At 43.2% G+C, this 21,556-nt stretch overlaps 1 protein-coding gene across 4 annotated transcripts in view; it reads left to right on the forward strand.

Annotated features, from left to right (window-relative positions):
- The window catches only part of scap (SREBF chaperone), a 68,572-nt gene that overhangs the window by 27,771 nt on the left and 19,245 nt on the right, over positions 1 to 21,556 (forward strand). For all 4 annotated transcript variants that reach the window (XM_062984407.1, XM_062984410.1, XM_062984408.1 and 1 more), the window contains exons 3-14: positions 961 to 1,090; positions 2,312 to 2,469; positions 3,765 to 3,985; positions 5,385 to 5,490; positions 6,474 to 6,646; positions 7,893 to 8,019; positions 9,172 to 9,284; positions 10,647 to 10,741; positions 14,339 to 14,437; positions 15,727 to 15,945; positions 18,047 to 18,489; positions 20,965 to 21,159. In XM_062984407.1, the coding sequence (XP_062840477.1) occupies positions 961 to 1,090; positions 2,312 to 2,469; positions 3,765 to 3,985; positions 5,385 to 5,490; positions 6,474 to 6,646; positions 7,893 to 8,019; positions 9,172 to 9,284; positions 10,647 to 10,741; positions 14,339 to 14,437; positions 15,727 to 15,945; positions 18,047 to 18,489; positions 20,965 to 21,159 (2,079 nt within the window). The remainder of the gene's footprint in view (positions 1 to 960; positions 1,091 to 2,311; positions 2,470 to 3,764; positions 3,986 to 5,384; positions 5,491 to 6,473; positions 6,647 to 7,892; positions 8,020 to 9,171; positions 9,285 to 10,646; positions 10,742 to 14,338; positions 14,438 to 15,726; positions 15,946 to 18,046; positions 18,490 to 20,964; positions 21,160 to 21,556) is intronic.

A 21,556-nucleotide genomic window follows, 5' to 3' on the forward strand; every position in this document is an offset into this window, starting at 1 on the left:
TATTTTAACTTCTTTTTTACCGCGGGTTGTATGTTGTATGTATGTCTATGTGTTAAATGTTTCGATACGGCCGATGGGCTAATCAATACAACGTGATTTGATTTTTCACTGACTTCTTTGTTGTGGGAGGGGTTATAGACTTGTGATTGTTCTGAGCATGTTCAGACTCAGGACTCCGTTTTGTAGTCAGTCTCCTTTTACACCTCAGTGGAGGTGGATGTATGTCTGCCTTTACACCTCAGTGGAGGTGGATGCCTGTTTGCATCAGACCTCAGTGGAGGTGACTGCATGTTGCTATTTGGATTTCAGTAGAGAAGTATGGACTTCAGTGAGTACAACTATACCTAAAAACTATGGACTATTGATTGATACCCCGTGTACTCAATACAGAGAGAGAAGCTACATCATATCTATGACTGAATTTTAATAATAAATGTGCCTGTATGGTGAATTAATACAAGATGTTTACAAGATACGTTATTTTTTCAAAGAATAATTTGTTTTTTAATCTCTGAGTGCATATTTTAAACTAAGAGGTTTCAAGGGAGTTTATACGTTTTGTGCAACTGCAGTTTCAGCTTCAAAGAAACAACCATTCCCTGCTAAGCAAGTTTATTTTTGTAGTGGCATGTGTTTGTCCTTGGAAGTTCAATGGCTTGGTTCTTCAGTTTAACAGCCGAGTTACATGTGTTCTATTACATGAATGCTTATGAATATCACTTGTTCAAAGGGTTGACTTCTAACAAGGTCATGCTTGTCTTGCCTAGTGGTTTTCAAAAGGTGGTCTCCACATGTTCAAGAAGATCCACATTTGCCAAACGGATATGACATCATTTTTCCTTTTCAACAAGGTTATGACTGCCATTTATTTCCAAAGGGATATGTCCCCTGAGACTGGGTGCAGTTATTTCCAATAGGCATTTTGTTTAAAAAGGGCTTGTTTTTTACTCTGCCTTGCAGCTATCCATTGCTGAAACTCCCATTGCCGGGGACGGGGCCTGTGGAGTATACCACCCCTGCCAAGGACTACGTGCCGCCTCCTGCCTTCTCTACACACCAGCAAGGAGAGCCCAACGAGAGGCCCGACTGGGTAGGGATTGGGGACTTTTTTGGGATGATCAATTACGATGGCTCGAAAGGAAGTGGGCATCACTTGTATCTGCATTATCTGACATTAGCAATGTCAGAGTAGCCTTTTTCTTTCTTCTGCCTCTCCTTCTGCTTTGGCCCACATTGCTCTTTGATGTCTGAAATAGCTTTGCCTCCACCCCAGCATCCTTCCTTCAAAGCCCAGCATGCTTTTCCTGGACCTGTCGCTAGCTTTTAACCCACCACCATCTTTTCCTCACTACTTCTTTAGAATGAGTGTATTCTAGGGGATTTAGGTCAGTCAGAACAGCTTAATAAAACAGAAGACTGCCTTCTGCCAGGTCAGGCTCAGTTGTCTGTCTTGGGCAAACTTCCCTCCAGGTGTTTTGAACTTCATTTCCCATAATTCCTAACAACTGGTAGGCTGAACTTTGCCTATGCTTGGTCTAGGCCAGGACCATCTGCTCAGATTTTGTTGGACCTGCTGTTTTAGATACTTTTGAACTCTTTAATAAATAAATAATAAAATTTTATTTATATCCTGCCCTATCTCCCCAAGGGGATTCAAGGTGGTTTACAACTGATATCGGCAAACATTCAATGCCAGGAGAAGCTGAACAAAGGCAAAAATAACCAACCCCCCAAATCTCAAAAACAAATCCACATCTATATAAAAATAATAACACATTATAACGCAATATTACTAGTACCACAATGCTATATATCATTTCTCAAGTTGTAGTATGTGCAATGCACAATATATTATATTACAACATTATTAATATGACATACTATATACATGCACTGTCACATTACAGTGTTATTATTTCTATAGATTATTATATTGTATATAAAGAGGGGCTCCCAAGTGATGTTGCAGGAGACGCGATGGAGCTGTGTCTTCCTGGCTGCCCCCTCTTCTCTCTGTGGCCCCTGAGTGGCTTTTGAAACTTTTAAGATTGAACTCTGCATATAATAACAACAACAACAACAACAATTTTATTTTGTTCTGCCCTGTCTCCTCGAGGGGACTCTTGCTTTCTTAAGCTCTAGAATACTTTACAGCCACACCATTTTGCTGCTGTTTGGTGTGAACTGAATGCTCTGCTAAGGATCCTGTTTTTGTATTTTTAAATAATCTGTTATTTTGGGGAATTTCCCTCACAATTTCAAGTTTCCTAACATTATGTTTCCATGCCTCTCCCTTTGCTTCTCCCTTCAGTACACTGGTGCCCCTGTGGCCTACATCCAGCAGGTCCTGGTGAAAGCCACGGTCTCTCCTTGGCCCACAACATTCCTGGCAGTGGATGTGTTTCGGTCTCCGCTTTCCCGGGTCTTCCAGCTGGTGGAAGAAATCAGGAATCACGCCCTGCAAGACGGGTAGGAGGTCCCAGGCGAGAGGCGAAGATGGCTTCTCTGTGTTTATCTTGGCATTTGGTGCTTCCCTTGGAATTGAGAAGTTGGGCTTTTGTCTGAGCTGGGATTGTGCCGCTTCTTCCTGTGAGGGAAGAAGAACGTCCAGTGGAGAATCCAGCATTCTCAGAGCGTCTGATTTCTGGGTTCTGTTAATCCATTGATCATTAAATCAATTGCTCTTCTGCTCAGAAGCTCACGGCAATCGGTTAATGATTACACCATCAAATAATAAATACTATGTAATCCAAATAAAATAATTCCCAGTGGCCTTAATTGTTAGTCCAACCTAGTGGATTAACAATATTTACTTAGAGCAGGGGTCCTCAAACTACGACCCACGGGCCACATGTGGCCCCTTGAAACCATTTATCTGGCCCCCGTGGTGGCAGCGCCCAGTGCGCATCTTCCAATGCTTTATCATGGTATTTTAATTTTATTTGTTTACCCTAGCACTCAAGACATGGCTCTTTACTAGAGCTTTTAATCTATTTTAATTTTTATCAATATTTGTATGTGTGTATTTTTATCCTTTACAATTTTATCTTGTAAATCGCCTAGAGCATCGTGGATGGAGGGCGATTAATAAGTAATTTAAATGATGATGATGATGATGAATTATTAAGGGGTGCTTTGCTTGTGCTTTGGGTGCACAAAGGCAGAAGGGGGTTGGACTAAATGGCCCAAGGGGTCTCTTTCAACCCAATTTATTATTATTATTATTATTATTATTATTATTATTATTATTATTATTATTTATTGCTCAGTGGCCAAAGGTCTGAGGGACAGTGAACTGACCCCCTGTTTAAAAAGTTTGGGGACCCCTGACTTAGTGTATCCTTTGTGTAAGAAACTATTGGATTAAAAGACCATTGACCTAAATCCCACCGTTAAGCTAATGCAGAGTATATGTCAGGCATGGGCAAACTTGCCCCCCCCCCCTTCAGGTGTTTTGGACTTCAACAGGGGGAAAAGGAAGGGGCCCGAGGCTGTTAGGAATGGTGGGAGTTGAAGTCCAAAACACCTGGAGGCAGGGCCCAAGTTTGCCCATGCCTGACATAAAGTCACATGTATTTTTTGTAGATGTTATTGCAAACAGTTTTGGCATTGATCAAAAAACCGTGGACATATTTCTCAAATGCAAAAATTCTTGACCTTTTTATGCCGGCACAGTTAAGGGCAGGGTTTGGTTCTTTGAGGCCCACCACAAACCTGGCCTTTGTTCTTTAGTCTTTACCCTGCAAATCTTGTTGTCTTTCCAGCTTCAGCGTCAAAAGCTTGGAAGAAATCTGCCTCCAGGTGACAGACCTCCTTCCTAATTTAAAGAAGCTCCAAGGCCTGCTTCCCGAACATGGCTGCCTGCTGCTGTCGCCGGGGAATTTCTGGCAGAATGACCAGGAGCGCTTCCGGGCCGACCCCGATATCATCAAAACCATCCACCAGTACGAACCAAAGACCCTACAGACCTCGGCTACCCCCAAAGGTAGGCAGACAGGCTTGAGGTTGTTTTGTTGGTGTTCCGGCTAGTTTCCTACTCTCATGCCCATCGTGTAAGGTATAAATCAGAAGAGGCAACTGCAGGGGAAGCAGGGATGGATTCCTGCCCCAAATGCCGTCCCCACCTCAGAAGTTCCCTCCATAGCCAGTCCAGGTGACTCAATGACATATTTGGTCCCTCCCAACATAGCAGCTGGAAGTGGTCCTGTCACTAACAACAGTAGTACCGGGCTGTGGTGCAGCTGGTTAGTAGCCAGCTGCAACAAATCACCACTGACCGAGAGGTCATGAGTTCGAAACCAGCCCGGGTCAGGGTAAGCTGACCATAAACTAGTCCAGCTTGCTGCTAGACCTAGGCAGCTGAAAGAGAGTTGCATCTGTCAAGTAGACATTTAGGTACCACTTATGCGGGAAGACTAATTTAACTAATTTACAACACTATAAAAACTCCAGCGGGCATGCGGAAGCATTCCATCAATGACTTGGTGTCACAAGTGGAAGGTGAAGTGGTGGCCGGAATCGAGCATAACCCCACAAAAGCCAGAAGCTAGAACATTAAATTGCCTCTGTGTCAGTCTATATATGGTGTCTATATATGTTGTGTGTCAAATGGCATTGAATGTTTGCAATATATATGTGCATTGTGATCCGCTCTGAATCCCCTTCGGGGTGAGAAGGGTGGAATATAAATACTGCAAATAAATAAATAAATAAATAGTATGGGGTGGTGGTGTAGTGAGGAATCGGGGTGGGGGGGTGGGGAGAGTGGAGGTGTTTTGGCATGATGATGATTTATTTATATTCCGCCCTTCTCTCTGAGGGGACTCAGGGTGGATTACAGCATATAAACTGACACAAGCAAACGTTCAATGCCTTGGTGCAATGAATTACAATGAAACACAAATACCCAGACAAAGACAAAGTCTTCTCCTTTCATTTCCGGCTTCTGGAGGTGGTGCTCATCTCCAGCTCTGGGGGAGGGATTCATTTCCATTTCCAAGCCAAGGAGCCTGCATTGTCCATAGACACCTCCAGGTCGTGTGGCTGGCATGACTACATGGAGCATCTTTTTGCCTTCCCGCTATGGTGGTATCTATTGATCTACTCACATTTGCATTGTTTACGAAATGCTAGGTTGGAAGGAGCTAGGGTTAATAGCGGGAGCTCACCCCATCCCGCAAATTCAAACTGCCAATCTTCAGGTTAGCAGTTCATCAGCATAAGGCTTTAACCCACTGTGCCACTGCAGAGGGCTTCAAGGGCAAAGGGTCACACTTTCAAGACTCCTGGTGCAAATACATCAGAAACAGAAGTAGCTGAAGCCAATAGAGAAGCTTCCTTCCTAGCATTCCCACTTTCAAAGCATGTTCCTGCTGTTCCCTCAGATCTGCTCTTCGGAGTCCCAGGGAAGTACAGCGGGGTGAACCTCTATAACCGGAAGCGCGTGGTCACCTACACCATCACCCTGGGCCTCCAGCGTTATGATTCCAGGTAGGACTTGGTAGGAATGCTGAAAGTTCTTGGCAGACATGACTCGCGCACAGAAATCCCTTATTCCTTGCTTTCGTAGTCTGGTTCGCTTTGTTTGTCCTCCCAGAAATAGGCAAACTTCAGCCCCTGGAGGAGGGCCAAGGTTTGGCCATCCTGCTCTGATAGCACTTCCTAGCATATATTTCTGTAGGGACTTAAAGTTCATCTCCTTAGCAAGTACTTTCTCAAGTACTTTCTGTCACAAAGTCATATGCCAAAAGGCTGTTGGTTGCAGAAATCTGATTGTGAACATCTATATTTTGGGAGCAGGCTTGGAAAACATAACGGATGAGGCACTATTCAGTGAAATGCCAAGCTTCTTGTGACTTCTGCACAAGTTAGAAAAATACTGCCCATGCGGCTGATTGTTATCTATACTCTAATTAAAATTTATTTTCTATTTTTCCATTTATTACCTGACATTATGTAGTATGTGTCTGTGTAGTTTATTTTCCCAGCTACGAAGGATTTGTAAATTCCTGTATGCTATTTATTCAGTAGCTGTGGGTCCATGGACCGTAATAAAAGTTATCTATCTTTTATTTTTGGGCCATGTGTGCGATACATGTTGTGCTGCAAATGCAGAATGTACAAATACTTGAAAAAACAAAAACCTTTCCCATAGTCCAGGACTTCAGCAGTCTAAACTCGTGGTGGGTGAGGAAACACTACATTTCTGCCCTGCCTAATTCTTACAATTCCTGCAACAGCCTGAAGGAGACATTCATGGTGCCAAAAGGACCCACTGCTACCGGCTGTTAGGAATTGTGGGAGTTGAAGTCCAAAACACCTGGAGGGAGGGCCAAAGTTTGCCCATGCCTGGTCTAAAGACCCTTCAGGTCTGGTGGCCTTTGCCATGTTGCCCACAGGCCATTTGTCCAGTGGGGCTAGTGTTGAGGACAGAGCCCAGGGCCAACGGGAGCCTCTTTTCTGCCTTTGCGCAGGTTCCTGTCCAGCCTGCGCTCCCGGCTGAAGGCGCTGCACCCCAGCCCCAACTGCACCCTGCGCGAGGAGCACATCGTCCACGTCCATTTCAAGGAGGAGATCGGCGTTGCTGAGCTGATCCCCCTCGTCACCACCTACATCATCCTCTTCGCTTACATCTACTTCTCCACACGTATGTATTTACTGAGCTAATTTTTTTAAATTTCAAAAATTTCCCTTATTCCCTCTTTTTCACCTTCCCATTTTTCTACATTCAATTCTATGTACAAATGAAAATTCAAATAAATACTAAGACATAAAAAAACAATGGAAGATCAAAACTAATACCAAAAAAATTAGATTTTTGTAACATGTATTGCTAAAACTACAAAACTACCTATGAGACTATGACATACTACAGGCAGACACACTAACAAAACACATACAGTAGAGTCTTACTTATCCAACATAAACGGGCCGGCAGAAGGTTGGATAAGCAAATATGTTGGATAATAAGGAGGGATTAAGGAAAAGCCTATTAAACATCAAATTAGGTTATGATTTTACAAATTAAGCACCAAAACATCATGTTATACAACAAATTTGACAGAAAATGTAGTTCAATACGCAGTAATGCTATGTTGTAATTACTGTATTTAAGAATTTAGCACCAAAATATCACGATGTATTGAAAACATTGACTACAAAAATGTGTTGGATAATCCAGAACGTTGGATAAGCGAGTGTTGAATAAGTGAGACTCTACTGTACCTACAATAACATTGATGCATATACTATACTAAGCTACAAACACAGACAAACCTCACGCTCACTGTCTGTTGACTTTAATCCCTCATTACTCTGCTCCTTTTAGATAATACTATATAACCACATTTCTGCTTTTAGTAAAATTAGTCTAATTTGTAAATCCTACAATTGACAATTGCACAGGTACATTTGAGGAGGGTCTATGGATCTGGGCCTCTCCTTGGAAGCCAGTTGGAGGAGGAGACCTTCTCCTATGGCTTATTTGAGCAGACTGAATGGACTAAAATTAGGGTTAAAATCCTCTTTCTTTCAGAGCTGAGGCCTTTTGGAGGCTCCGTTGCATCTCTCACTTTTTTGAGGTTATACATTGTTTTTCCCAAGAGTAGCTTTGAAGGTGTTTCACTTTTTATCAGGCAGGGCAAACTTGGGCCCTCCAGGTGTTTTGGACTTCAGCTCCTACGATTCCTGTCAGCTGTTAGGAATTGTGTGAGTTGCAGTCCAAAACACCTGGAGAGAGGGCTGAAGTTTGCCCATGCCTGTTCTAGATCCAGCAGTGTACATAGGCATGCAGGCAGTCCCACACAGAGCTCCTGTTGTCTCCTTTCCCCTTTACCTGGGGGGCTGGTATGCAAGCCCTTCCTGTGGACACCGTCCAATGTTCTCTCCCTCAGGCAAGATTGACATGGTGAAGTCCAAATGGGGCCTGGCATTGGCTGCTGTCGTGACGGTTCTCAGCTCCCTGCTCATGTCCGTCGGTCTGTGCACTCTCTTTGGCCTGACCCCAACGCTCAACGGAGGGTAAGTTTTTAAGCCCAGCTTAACCAGTGCCAAAAATGTTGGGGTGCAAGTGTTGCCCACTATATTGGCTGCCTGCTTTGCAAGGAGCCTCTCGTGTCGACCTAAGAGAAAAGAACACAGTGTCTTATGGAGCAAATTGGGAATTAATGAATTCTGCTTGTCCTAAACAATGGCATATTGCAGCTGAGGTTTATGAGGTTGCTTTTGTCATGAATACTTTTTGAATATTAATAATGTTCTTCAGCTAAGACTTGCTGGAGCTCCATCAGTTCAGAAACAGATGTTGTTTTTCTTCCTTAACATAAAGAACCATTGTTTCTGACTTCCTTAAGTTATTGTCTCTGACTATGGAAACATGTGTTGTTTACACCAAAAGTTCTCAGATCAGTTATGTCGGTTCAGCACTGTTAATGCCACCCTTAATCCAATCTTCACCCCCTTTCTTTCTCCAGAATGCCATTGGTTTTAATTTAGGATGGTATCTTCGGTCTTGCCAGGCCTTAATAGTCCCTTAGACAGGCCCCAATCATATAATTTCATTCCATCCACTCATCATAGTATCCTAGATGCTACATTACTTGCCAAGATGAGTCTCTCACAAAGGGCCTTGAGGTGTGCGCAGCCCTTTCTCCGACCTGTCTGCCCTTCATCAGACCCTTGCGTCATGGTCTTCTTATGCAAACAGCCAACACAGTTGGACAAACATGGAAGAGCATTGCCACATTTCCCTCCCTGTGTCCTTCACTTTGGAATGACGCAATGCTGCCCATCTGCAGGACAAGGCCTGGGCTTCCCTTGGCTGCATGGTCTGTGATGGGGGCATTGAGGCCGCCTTGGATCCATGCTGTGTTGACGGAGAGCCCAGTTACCTGACTTGCCCTCTTGTTGGCTCACAAGCCTTGGCATCTGAAGTATGTTTTGACATATGTCTTTATTTAGAGCGGAATATGTTGCTTGCTTTCCTAAGGGTATTTATTTTACAATAAAAACTGGTCTTGGCTTGAGAATTTTTGTTTTATTGGATTTGTGGAAAAAGTCATCTCAGAATGTGAGTCGCTTTCCCCACTTTGGCTGCAAAGCACCTTTGCCATCTTTGCTTCTTCTTTGAGTTTCTAAGGGTTGTCTCTGTTGTTGTTTTCACTTTGTTTTCAGGGAGATTTTCCCTTACCTTGTGGTTGTGATTGGCCTGGAGAACGTGTTGGTTCTCACCAAATCAGTCGTCTCCACGCCTGTCGACCTGGAAGTGAAGCTGCGGATTGCACAAGGTGCGTGCGAACGATGGCCTTCTGTTCAATATGGATCAAAGATGGCAGATTGTGCCAGGCCATTGGCACATCTAGCCCAGTTTACGCAAGTGTTGGTAGAATAGCATGAGCTGCTCATGTTTTCTTGAACAGCTCTCATATCAGTCCCCCACACAGTCTGCAGTGATTTATCCCAGGGCTTGCTGTGGCCTTCCTCTGAGGCCCAGAGTGTGACTTGCCCAAGGTCACCCAGCAAGTTTCCATGGTAGAGTGGGCTTTTGAAGTACTTCAACACTCAAATCACTGCACTATATTTGCTCGGTTCAGTTAAATCCCACCCCTCTTTCCATTGTTGGATAACAGAATGGCTTACAAAAGCGAAAACAAAACTGAATGTACTAAAATACGTACAGACCATCAGCAACCAGATATAAAAGTTATTTATCTGCTCTGGTACACTGCTCACCTCTCGGCCCTAAGATATGTGCACAAGTTTATCCCTAATAGGGACCATGTTAATCTGCGCTGATTCCTGTCCCCTTGAGCAAAGATTCTGACTGTGATTGTTTATTTATTGCTAATTTTAACTGAATTGTTTTGTATTGTTTTAATGATGCGCTTCTACTGTATTAAGTTATTGTATATTGTATGTTGTTTTGCACTGGTTGGAAACTGCCGAGTCCTTTCGGGAAGATAGAGCGGTATACAAATTAAGTTTGCTGTGTTTTAACTTGTGTTTTATTAATGATTGTGATTTTATGCTATGTCTTTTTAATTTTCATTTGCGCGTTTTCCAGTACCTGATATTATTGTATGTTTGTTTTGTACTTGTAAGCCGCCCCGAGTCCCCCTGGGGAGATGGAGGCGGGGTATAAAAATAAAATTATTCTTATATTATTATTTTATTATGACACAGCAAACAAGATAGATATGCTAGATTTTATATCACAAAATCACAAGTTGAACACTTCCCAAGTGTCTAGGACTGTGTGATGTATTTTTGGATGATGCGTGCAGATCCCAGTAGGGTGGCCTTTTGCAGTTGGCAGATCGTGATTTTGTCAATGTCTGTTGTTTCCAAATGCCGGCTGAGATCTTTTGGCACGGCACCCAATGTGCCGATCACCACCGGGACCACCTGCACTGGTTTCTGCCAGAGTCTTTGAAGTTCAATCTTGAGGTCCTGATAGCGGCTGAGTTATCCCCACCACGTCAAGGTGGCACTTGTAGAGCTGTATTATTATTATTATTATTATTATTATTTATTTCAAAGTGTAATTAAACAATCTCTAGAACAGAATCTGTTAAAAGACAGATCCCTGGATCTCCTTCCCCTGATCCCTGGATCTCAGTCTTTGTCACTTCCCGCCTTTCCTCCCTCAGGTTTGAGCAATGAGAGCTGGTCAATTATGAAGAACATGGCCACGGAGCTGGGGATTATCCTGATTGGTTACTTCACTCTTGTCCCAGCCATTCAGGTATGTGGGCACACAGCAGTTGCTGGGACGTTTTCATCTACCATCACCTGTCAGGCACCTTGTCAGTCTTGGGAAGGGTTGAGTTTTCCTCTCAGGCCCACTTTCTCATTTTCTTTTCACGCATTGCCTTGCATTTCACTTCCCCCTGCCATCCACAAGTGCCAAAGCTGAAAGGATAAGTCATAAAGCCATGCTATTGTATGTTGCTTTGGATTCACACTGTGGTGCTATCCCATGCATGGGCAAACTTCAGCCCTCCAGGTGTTTTGGACTTCAACTCCCACCATTCCTAACAGCCTCAGGCCCTTTCCTTTTCCCCCTCAGCCGCTTAAGCGGCTGAGGGTGAAAAGGAAAGGGCCTGAGGCTGTTAGGAATGGTGGGAGTTGCAGTCCAAAATACCTGGAGAGCTCAAGTTTGCCCCATGCCTGTGCAATCCTTTGCCAAGACTCCTTGGAGATGTTCCAGAGCAACATTTGAAGGGACGTAGCTGTTGTAGATTTCTGTGGTGGGATCTTGCCTCCTGCAGTGCCTTTATAGTTGAGAGAGCACTGCATTTGATCACCAAAACCCTTCAGTTGGTTGAGATGGGCTTGTTATGGAGAATACATCCTCTTACTATCTTAACAAGTGTCTGTAGTCTGCTGGAAGCTCCTTTGTGATGGTCCACAGCCTACATCTGAAGGAACGCCTGTGATGTTCTCCCTAAAAGCTTGATGTAGCACATTTTCAAGATGAGCACTTGGGAGAGCAGTGATTACGGTGTTGTTGTTTATCCTCCTCTATTCTTTCACTGTCCTCATATTTTGCATGTTGATAAAGAACACTGATGAGATGGAATAGAACCCCAGCTTTCTGCATGTGCTACCTAACAGTGTCTGCTCCTTAAAATTGCAGTGGGTTTGCGTCTCTGTCCCTTATCTGCGTCCTTGAGCATGAAGGCCACCGGAGAGATAATGAATGGCATGATTGCCAGAGTCCAAGGAGTCCTAGAGATAGGAAGATGAATTGTGACCCAAATGATCTATGGCCTTGGCACCTAATTGGCTGAGAAAAGGGAACCCTGGGACCTTCAGATGTCCTGATCTTGGCCAGTCTGAAGCCATAAGCAGAAAAGCTTTCTCATTGTTACTTTCATACTCACACTTTGCCCAGAAGGAAGAGAAAACGTGGAGTATAAATACATATAGTGACTAGCTTTGCCCGGCCACGCGTTGCTGTGGCTTATGGGAATCCTTTGTTGGCCAGGTGGAATAGCAGTGAATAGCCTTTCAGTCTCAAAGCCTGGCCGTTTTCTGGAGTAGCTGGAGCTTTTTGTTGTATGAACGTAGATGCATGGATGAGGAGTTGTGCTGCCAAGTTTAGTGTTTCTGGGATGTGTAGTTTTGTTGTTTTGTCCTAGGCCGAAATTTCATTACCCTTTTATATATATATAGATGATGGAGCCAGGAAAGGATCATAGTGCTTCTAAGAAGGCAAAAGATTAGGTTAGCTCCCTTGCTACCTTCCTTCAGGAAACAACTGAAGACTAGGATGTTTCGGTTTGCCTTTGGCGAGACAAGCATTAGATAGTTAACCCCATACGGTATTATCTGGTATTTATTAGGTACCTATTTTATTATCTGTGCATTTTATCTCATCATTGTATTCTTGCATAGATGTTTCAGTTCCTCCACCTATGTAGACGACATAATTGTATTTGGTGGTTGACTGATATTATCAATTACTACCATTGTTTTGGAGCCCCGGTGGCGAAGTGTGTTAAAGCTCTGAGTTGCTGAACTTGCAGACCAAAAGGTCCCAGGTTCAAATCCCGGGAGCGGAGTGAGCGCCTGCTGTTGCTCCAGCTTCTGCCAACCTAGCAGTTCGAAAACATGCTAATGTGAGTAGATCAATAGGTACCGCTCCGGTGGGAAGGTAACAGCACTCCATGCAGTCATGCCGACCACATGACCTTGGAGGTGTCTACGGACAATGCCGGCTCTTCGGCTTAGAAATGGAGATGAGCACCAACCCCCAGAGTCAGACATGACTGGACTTAATGTCAGGGGAAACCTTTACCTTACCTTTGTTTTATATTGTATTTTGTTTTTATCTTGTTATATTGTGAATTGTATGTATGTTGTTTTTACCTGATTATGTTGTCTGGGCTCTGCCCCATGTAAGCCGCCCCAAGTCCTCTTGGTGGTGAGGTATAAATATTTATTTATTTATTTATTTATTTACAGCACTTATATTCCGCCCTTCTCACCCCGAAGGGGACTCAGGGCGGATCACATTACACATATTAGGCAAACATTCAATGCCTTTTTAACACAGGACAAAGACAAACAACAACATAGCTCCGAGCGGGCCTCGAACTTATGACCTCCTGGTCAGTGATCCATTGCAGTTAATTGCACTGGCTTGCTCTCCCGTCTGCGCCACAGCCCCTTGGGCCATCTTAATAATAATAAAAGTATTATTATTATTATTATTAAGATGGCCCAAGTTCCTGCCACAGGGATTAAGAGCACAGCATGCCAAACTGGGCAAAACAGTCAAATATAAACAGATGCAAGTTGCATTGCATATATATAGAATCATAGAATACTAGAGTTGGAGGAGACCCCAAGGGTCATCCAGTCTGGCCCTTTTCAACCAACAGGAGGGTAGCATCCAAGCCCTCCCAACAGAGGAATAATCAAACTTGGAATGTACTTTGAACATCAACATTTATGAATGCCAAGATAAAACAGGATAATGAGTAACAGGTAGATTAGGAACCGGAGTCTCTGTGTGTTGTATAGTTTGTGGGAGCTCTCTTCCAATGAGATCAGAATTGGAGCTTTCCTGGAGAGCTGCTGGCCTTTCGTAACAGATAGCGGCACTTGTGCAAGTCAGGTGCTTTCCTAGCAACTTTCTCCACTGCAGAGTTGAACCTGTATTTCTGATGAATAAGTCTCTTCTATTTTAAAAGGTTTAGGTAAAGGTTTTCCCCTGACATTAAGTTTAGTCATGTCCGACTCTGGGGGTTGGTGCTCATCTCAATTTCTAAGCCAAAGAACCGGCGTTGTCCATAGGCACTTCCAAGGTCATGTGGCCACTGGCATGACTGCATGGAGCACCATTACTTTCCTGCCGGAGCGGTACCTATTGCTCTACTCACACTTGCATGTTTTCAAACTGCTAGGTTGCAAAAGTTAGGGCTAACAGCGGAAGCTCATCCCATTCCCTGGATTCAAACCACCAACCTTTCAGTCAGCAAGTTCAGCAGCTCAGTGGTTTCATCTGCTGTACCACTGGGGGCAGATAAAAAAAATTATCTGATTCATAAATCCAGCAATTTACATTTGCCCACATTGTAGTTGTGGAAAAGTAAAAGAAAAGTTCAAATCTTTCTTGAAGGTTGTTTGAGATTTCTCCTCGTTTAGCATCTTCAGTTTGTCTATCTCTTCTCCCATCTTTCTCTTGTCAGTACCAAGTCATGTTATCATAAAAGGCATGCTGGGCATTGATTAATTCCTTCTACTTTGGCATGACTTTTTGCCAGAGAAAGCACAGCTGCCCAAGTGGATGGTGTCAGTGACAGTCCCTCCTCTCCTCCCTTGTACCTTGCAGGAGTTTTGCCTCTTTGCTGTAGTTGGTTTGGTGTCTGACTTCTTCCTCCAGATGTTCTTTTTCACCACCGTCCTCTCCATTGACATTCGACGGATGGAGGTAAGATTCTGCACTTTCACTTGGAATTCTACCTTTTAGCATTGCCATGAGTACAATCCCATTCAGAAATCCAGCACCAAACACATTTTTTTAGCTTTAATCGTGGCCTATATCCTGCCATAAGTCACAAATGTTTCAAAGGCTTAGCAGGGCGACAAAATTTATTTATTTATTTACTTACAGCATTTGTACTCTGCCCTTCTTATCCCAGAAGGGACTCATGGTGGCTCATAGAACATATACATGGCAAACATTCAATGCCGTTAGACATACAGGACAAATAGCAGATAGAGGTATATGGCATTTTCCCAACTTTGGCGTCCTGCAGGTTGTGCTCGATTCTGACCACAGAGGGTGCTGTCACTCCATCCTCTATGACGAGCCCTCAATCATAGACTTTTTCTCTTGTTCTTTAATTGCCATAATTGGAATGTGGCAGTTGAAGCCCAAAACACCGAGAGGAAAGGCCAAAGTTTGCCCATGCATGAATTAGACCCATTGAAATGTCCCATGCGTATATCATGCCCTGACTTAAGGAAAGGATAATCTTCTAGCCAGATCCAACATCCTTCTATGAAGCATTGCAGAATCGGTTTGAGACCCACCTACCTTCGTGACCGTATCTCCTATTATAAACCTGCCCGATCCCTTCGATCGTCAGGGGAGGCTCTCCTGTTACCATTGCCGATATCTCAGGCCCGCCTTGTGGGAACAAGGGAGAGGGCCTTTTCTGCTGTGGCCCCCCGATTGTGGAACTCACTGCCCGGTGAGATTAGGCAAGCCCCCACACTAGCAGCCTTTAAGAAAGACCTGAAAACATGGCTCTTCCGCTGTGCTTTTGGAGAGTAATTGCTACATATATCCCTTTTGCTGTTCTCCTCCAATATCTGTCCTCCAGATTGCACCGCCACTTTATGACCGTGTCCTCTGTGGTTTTTACTCCTACTTCCTTTCTCACCCCGAGTTTTAACCTAGTGTTCATGTGGTTTTATTGTTCTACTGTTCTTTTGATTTTGTTTATTGTAGTGTATATTTTCTTTTATTGTACTGTTTAATGCGTTATGATTTGTTGTTTTATTTATATTTTGTTATATTGTATTGCTCTGGGCATGGCCCCATGTAAGCTGCCCCGAGTCCCCGTTGGGGAGATGGTGACGGGGTATAAATAAAGATTATTATTATTATTATTATTATTATTATTATTATTATTATTCTTGCATGAAGATGCTCAGTGCTGGTGTTGCGGTTCTTCTGATTCCTGATACGATCTGCTTTTCTTCTCTTGGCAGCTGGCAGACCTGAACAAGCGGCTCCCGGCCGAAGCCTGTGTGGCCCCCGCCAAGCCCTCAAGCGGCTCCCAGCGCTATGAACGACAGCCGGCCATGCGTCCCGCCACCCTCCACACCATCACCCTCCAGCCCTCCTCCTTCCGGAACCTGCGCCTCCCCAAGCGCCTGCGGGTGATCTACTTCTTTGCCCGGACACGCCTGGCCCAGAGGCTCATCATGGTACTGCCCTGTTATCTGAGGGACCTACAAGGGAGGGAGATCCAGTTGGATCCAGGCTTTAAAGGCTCTGCTTCAAGAAAAGGGTGAAGGCTTTATTTCACAACAGAAGGAGAGCGAGGAAGGGGCCAGGCCAAGCCTCTGAGAACAGCCACTACGAAGGCCATATTTTTGGTTCCCACCAAACATGGCTGGGAAGGTAGTGGAACCCTCTACTTAGAGTGTTGTGTGGTTTTCGGGCTGTATGGCCATGTTCTTGTAGCATTTTCTCCTGATGTTTCACCTGCATCTGTGGCTGGCATCTTCCGGAGAAAATGCTGATGGAACATGGCACAACACCCCAGTGATTCCAGCCGTGAAAGCCTGCCACAAAACATTATAGAGTTCTCCTTGTTCAGCCTACAGGCTGGGCCCTTCTTAAGAGTAACTAAATTGCTCCCTGCTTTTGGATACTGGTCCAAGAAGGAGGAGGAGGAGTATTCACTTTTAAGTGAATTCACAGAAGTGTTCTTTGAGAGAGCAGGGTTTCTCTTTGCAACCAGGCTGGGAAGTTTGTCTAGAGATATTTGGTTCCTGTAGCATAGTGCAGCATAACCAGTGCTGTATATGAGCTTAAAAGAATAAACAGGAGAGGAAATACACTGAATGCTCTGGTAAAGTTCAGAAAGATAAAAGCTTTATTTTTATTGTTTCAGCTAGTACATAAAGACAAATAGCAATTTTTCTAACTTTGATACGAAAGTCCCGAATGTGGACTTGTGTCTGTGTGATAGACATTTGAGGCAGAGAGAGGCCTTGTGGTGCTTCCTTCTCTAATAAAGAGCAATAAAGACATTTTGGGGAAGGAGGTAGTGACTTCTTTATGCAGACAGAAAGAAAACAGCTTGGGTTACATAGATCTTGGAAATAGAGGTGAAAAACAAGAAAGTGACTTCTTTGTGCAGACAGAAAGAAAACATCTTGAGTTACATAGATCTTGGAAACAGAGGTGAAAATAAGACAACAGACAGTTCAGTCCAGAGTTCCCTTTGTCAGTAATTGCTTATATACAAGTGTTGAGGCGTCTGCACTTCTAACAGTTCTGATGTCTGTGGTGTTGTGTGGTTTCTGGGCTAAATGGCTAAAGGTAAAGGTTTTACCCTGAAGTTAAGTCTAGTCAGACATCGGATTTTAGGGCTTGGTGCTCATCTCCATTTCTAAGTCAAAGAGCCAGCGTTGTCCGTAGACACCTCCAAGGTCATGTGGCCACTGGCATGACTGCATGGAGTGCTGTTATCTTCCCGCCGGAGCGGTACCTATTGATCTACTCACATTTGCATGTTTTTTTTATATATAATGTTTATTTATTTTCATTCATTCAAATATACGTACATTGCAGGTGTTTGTTGCATACAGTGCCATACTTTCATCTATTCGTCTTTCATAATCATTTCTCAGACAATATATTTTCAATAAGGGGTCACAGGCTTCTATTTGTATAGTACATATAAAAATATTATACGTTCCAAATTTATACCCGTTTCCTCCTTGCCTTCAGTCTATTAGCTTCCTCTATGTACATTTTTAGATTAATTTTACATTGAAATGTTGGATCATTGGTTGCCATTCATTAACAAAGTTCTCTAAAGGTTCTCCTCTTAAGTGCATTGTTATTTTGTCTATCATCAGCAACTCTATAATATATTGTTCCAGTTCTGCTAAGGGAGGTACCTCTGAGGTTTTCCAATATGTTTTCAAACTGCTAGGTTGGCAGAAGCTGGGGCTAACAGCGGGTGCTCACTCCGCTCCCAGATTTGAACCTGCAACCTTTCAGTCTGCAAGTTCAGCAGCTCAGCAGTTTAACATGCTGTTCCCAGCTATATGGCTATGTTCTAGCAATATTTTCTCCTGACGTTGCGCCTGCATCTGTGGCTGGCATCCTCAGAGGATTTCATACAGCTCGGAAACCACACGACACCCCAGTGATTCCAGCTGTGAAAGCCATCAACAATACAATTTCTAATCAGACCGGAAGTCTGTTTTTGAGCAATTGTGGGCAGTGGGTTCAGGAGAGTACCTTTGCACATGGCTGTAACACTGCCTCTTTGCCTTGCCTCCCCCACAGACTGGGACCGTGGTCTGGATCGGGATCCTGTTTTACACGGATCCGGCAGGCCTCCGCCCGTACCTGGCCTCGCAGGTGACGGAGCAGAGCCCCCTGGGAGAGAGCGGCCTGCCCGCCCTGCCGGTGCCCGTCCCCGGAGAGGTCCTCCCCACCGGCGGAGACGCCAAGCTCTCCCTCGCCATCTTCCCTCCGGACCCCGTGCAGCAGCTCTCTGGGAACCGGACGCTGGAGTCCCTGGGTCGGCAGGAGGCCAGTCTCCGGGCCGAGGAGGAGGAAGAGGAGCAGAAGCAGCGGTGGCAGAAGAAGGCAGGCCACGGGCAGCCGGAGCTGGGGCCCAAGGCAGAGGTGACCTGGGGGGCTGAGGATGAGGAGCTCTGGAGGAGGCTCTCCTTCCGGCACTGGCCTTCCCTCTTCAGCTACTACAACCTCACGCTGGCCAAACGGTGAGCAGCACTGCCTCTGCACCTCTGTGTTTCAGTGCAAGAAGGAAGTATAGAGTTAAGACCAGGCATGGGCACACTTTGACCCTCCCTCTGGGTGTTTTGGACTTCAACTCCCACTATCCCTAACAGCCTCAGGCCCCTTCCTTTCCCCCCTCAGTCACTGTGAATCAAACTGCTAACAAAATGGAGTCCTGCGCCTAAACATGCTCAGTCCAATCACATGACTACAACTCCTCCCACACTAAAGAGATACAGGCATGTGCAAACTTTGGCCTTCCAGGTGTTTTGGACTTCAACTCCCACCATTCCTCACAGCCTCAGGCCCCTTCCTTTCCCCCCTCAGTCACTGTGAATCAAACTGCTAACAAAAGGGAGTCCTGCGCCTAAACATGCTCAGTCCAATCACATGACTACAACTCCTCCCACACTAAAGAGATACAGGCATGTGCAAACTTTGGCCTTCCAGGTGTTTTGGACTTCAACTCCCACCATTCCTCACAGCCTCAGGCCCCTTCCTTTTCCCCCTCAGCCGCTTAAGCGGCTGAGGGGGAAAAGGAAAGGGCCTGAGGCGGTGAGGAATGGTGGGAGTTGGAGTCCAAAACACCTGGGGGGAGAGCTGAAGTGTGCTCATGCCTGTTCTAGCTACTACAACTAACTACAAACCTGCATCACAAAGCCCAAACATAAAAACAGAACACACACTTGGAAGAAAAGGACTACTGTATATACTCGAGTATAAGCCTAGTTTTTCAGCCCTTTTTTTAAGACTGAAAAAGCCTCCCTCAGCTTATACTCGGGTGAGGGTCCTGGTTGGCTTATATTTGGGTCAGCTTATACTCGAGAATATATGGTACATTTATTATTTTTCTCTATTATTATTGGTATTATTATATTTATTATTTCTCTCTATTATTGTTGCTACTATTACATTTATTTTACATTATTATTGGTATTATTATATTTATTATTTCTCTCTATTATTGTTGCTACTATTACATTTATTTTACATTATTATTATTATTATTATTAATACATTTACTATTTCACTCTGATCTTATTATTATTGCATTTATTATTTTACTCTACTTATTATTACATGTATTATTTTCCTGTATTTTATTATTATTATTATTATTATTATTACATGTATTATTTTACTCTATTATTACTAAAAGGATACATAAGCACATTTACATTGAAGAAGATGAGAATAATGATTTGATCAGAGTTGGGCAATCTTATCTTAAATTTGAGCTTGATGTAAATATTCAAAAACATTTAGCCTACGGATGCCTCAATTAATGTAATTTTATTGGTATCTATTTTTATACTGGAGTCAATGTTTTCCCAGTTTTCTTGTGGCAAAATTAGGTGCCTCGGCTTATATTTGGGTCAGCTTATACTCGAGAATATATGGTACATTTATTATTTTTCTCTATTATTATTGGTATTATTATATTTATTATTTCTCTCTATTATTGTTGCTACTATTACATTTATTTTACATTATTATTATTATTATTATTATTATTAATACATTTACTATTTCACTCTGATCTTATTATTATTGCATTTATTATTTTACTCTACTTATTATTACATGTATTATTTTCCTGTATTTTATTATTATTATTATTATTATTACATGTATTATTTTACTCTATTATTACTAAAAGGATACATAAGCACATTTACATTGAAGAAGATGAGAATAATGATTTGATCAGAGTTGGGCAGTCTTATCTTAAATTTGAGCTTGATGTAAATATTCAAAAACATTTAGCCTACGGATGCCTCAATTAATGTAATTTTATTGGTATCTATTTTTATACTGGAGTCAATGTTTTCCCAGTTTTTTTGTGGCAAAATTAGGTGCCTCGGCTTATATTTGGGTCAGCTTATACTCGAGAATATATGGTACATTTATTATTTTTCTCTATTATTATTGGTATTATTATATTTATTATTTCTCTCTATTATTGTTGCTACTATTACATTTATTTTACATTATTATTATTATTATTATTATTAATACATTTACTATTTCACTCTGATCTTATTATTATTGCATTTATTATTTTACTCTACTTATTATTACATGTATTATTTTACTCTATTATTACTAAAAGGATACATAAGCACATTTACATTGAAGAAGATGAGAATAATGATTTGATCAGAGTTGGGCAGTCTTATCTTAAATTTGAGCTTGATGTAAATATTCAAAAACATTTAGCCTACGGATGCCTCAATTAATGTAATTTTATTGGTATCTATTTTTATACTGGAGTCAATGTTTTCCCAGTTTTTTTGTGGCAAAATTAGGTGCCTCGGCTTATATTTGGGTCGGCTTATACTCGAGTATATATGGTATTTAGATTAATTCTGCTCCTCTAAAATGTTCCAGTGAAGCTTTTCTGCTTCTCCCAGCCTCGGCCATCCCTTCTATTCTCCCTTTGTTTGTGTCCAATGCAGGTACATCAGCATCCTACCCGTGATCCCGGTCACACTGTACCTGGACCCGCAGGAGGCCTTAGAGGCCCGTCATCCTCACGAGGCCAATCGCTACCAGACCTTCTTCCCGTTGAGCGGCGGGAAGCCTGAGAAGGTGGATCCGTTAGCCGAAGGCACGGCCAAAGTGCAGGCGCACCGAGACGTCACTCTTTACAAGTGAGAGAGCGGAGAAGGGCTGGTGGGAACTGCGGGCACGTTTTTGCTGCTTTGCTCACTTGTAGCCAGCAGCAGGTTTGGGGTTGCCTGTGTTGGTCATTTATGATTGGAGTGGGAAAGGACTGGCTCTTTTGGGGTTGGGAAGGACTCCAAGGCCCATCTTTTCTATTACTCTGCCATGCATGCTGCTGCTGGTGCTCACCCAGAAGTTTGACAGCTTCCAAGGAGTATATCACACTCTGAGAGACTCTGTTCCATTACATTATGTAACAGCATACTTGTTCCTGGGTTATAAAAGTCATTTCTATCATTTCTATCATAAATACAGTAGAGTCTCACTTATCCAACACTCGCTTATCCAACGTTCTGGATTATCCAACGCATTTTTGTAGTCAAT

This window comes from Anolis carolinensis, chromosome 6, assembly GCF_035594765.1.
Source record: "Anolis carolinensis isolate JA03-04 chromosome 6, rAnoCar3.1.pri, whole genome shotgun sequence".
Taxonomy (NCBI): domain Eukaryota; kingdom Metazoa; phylum Chordata; class Lepidosauria; order Squamata; family Dactyloidae; genus Anolis; species Anolis carolinensis.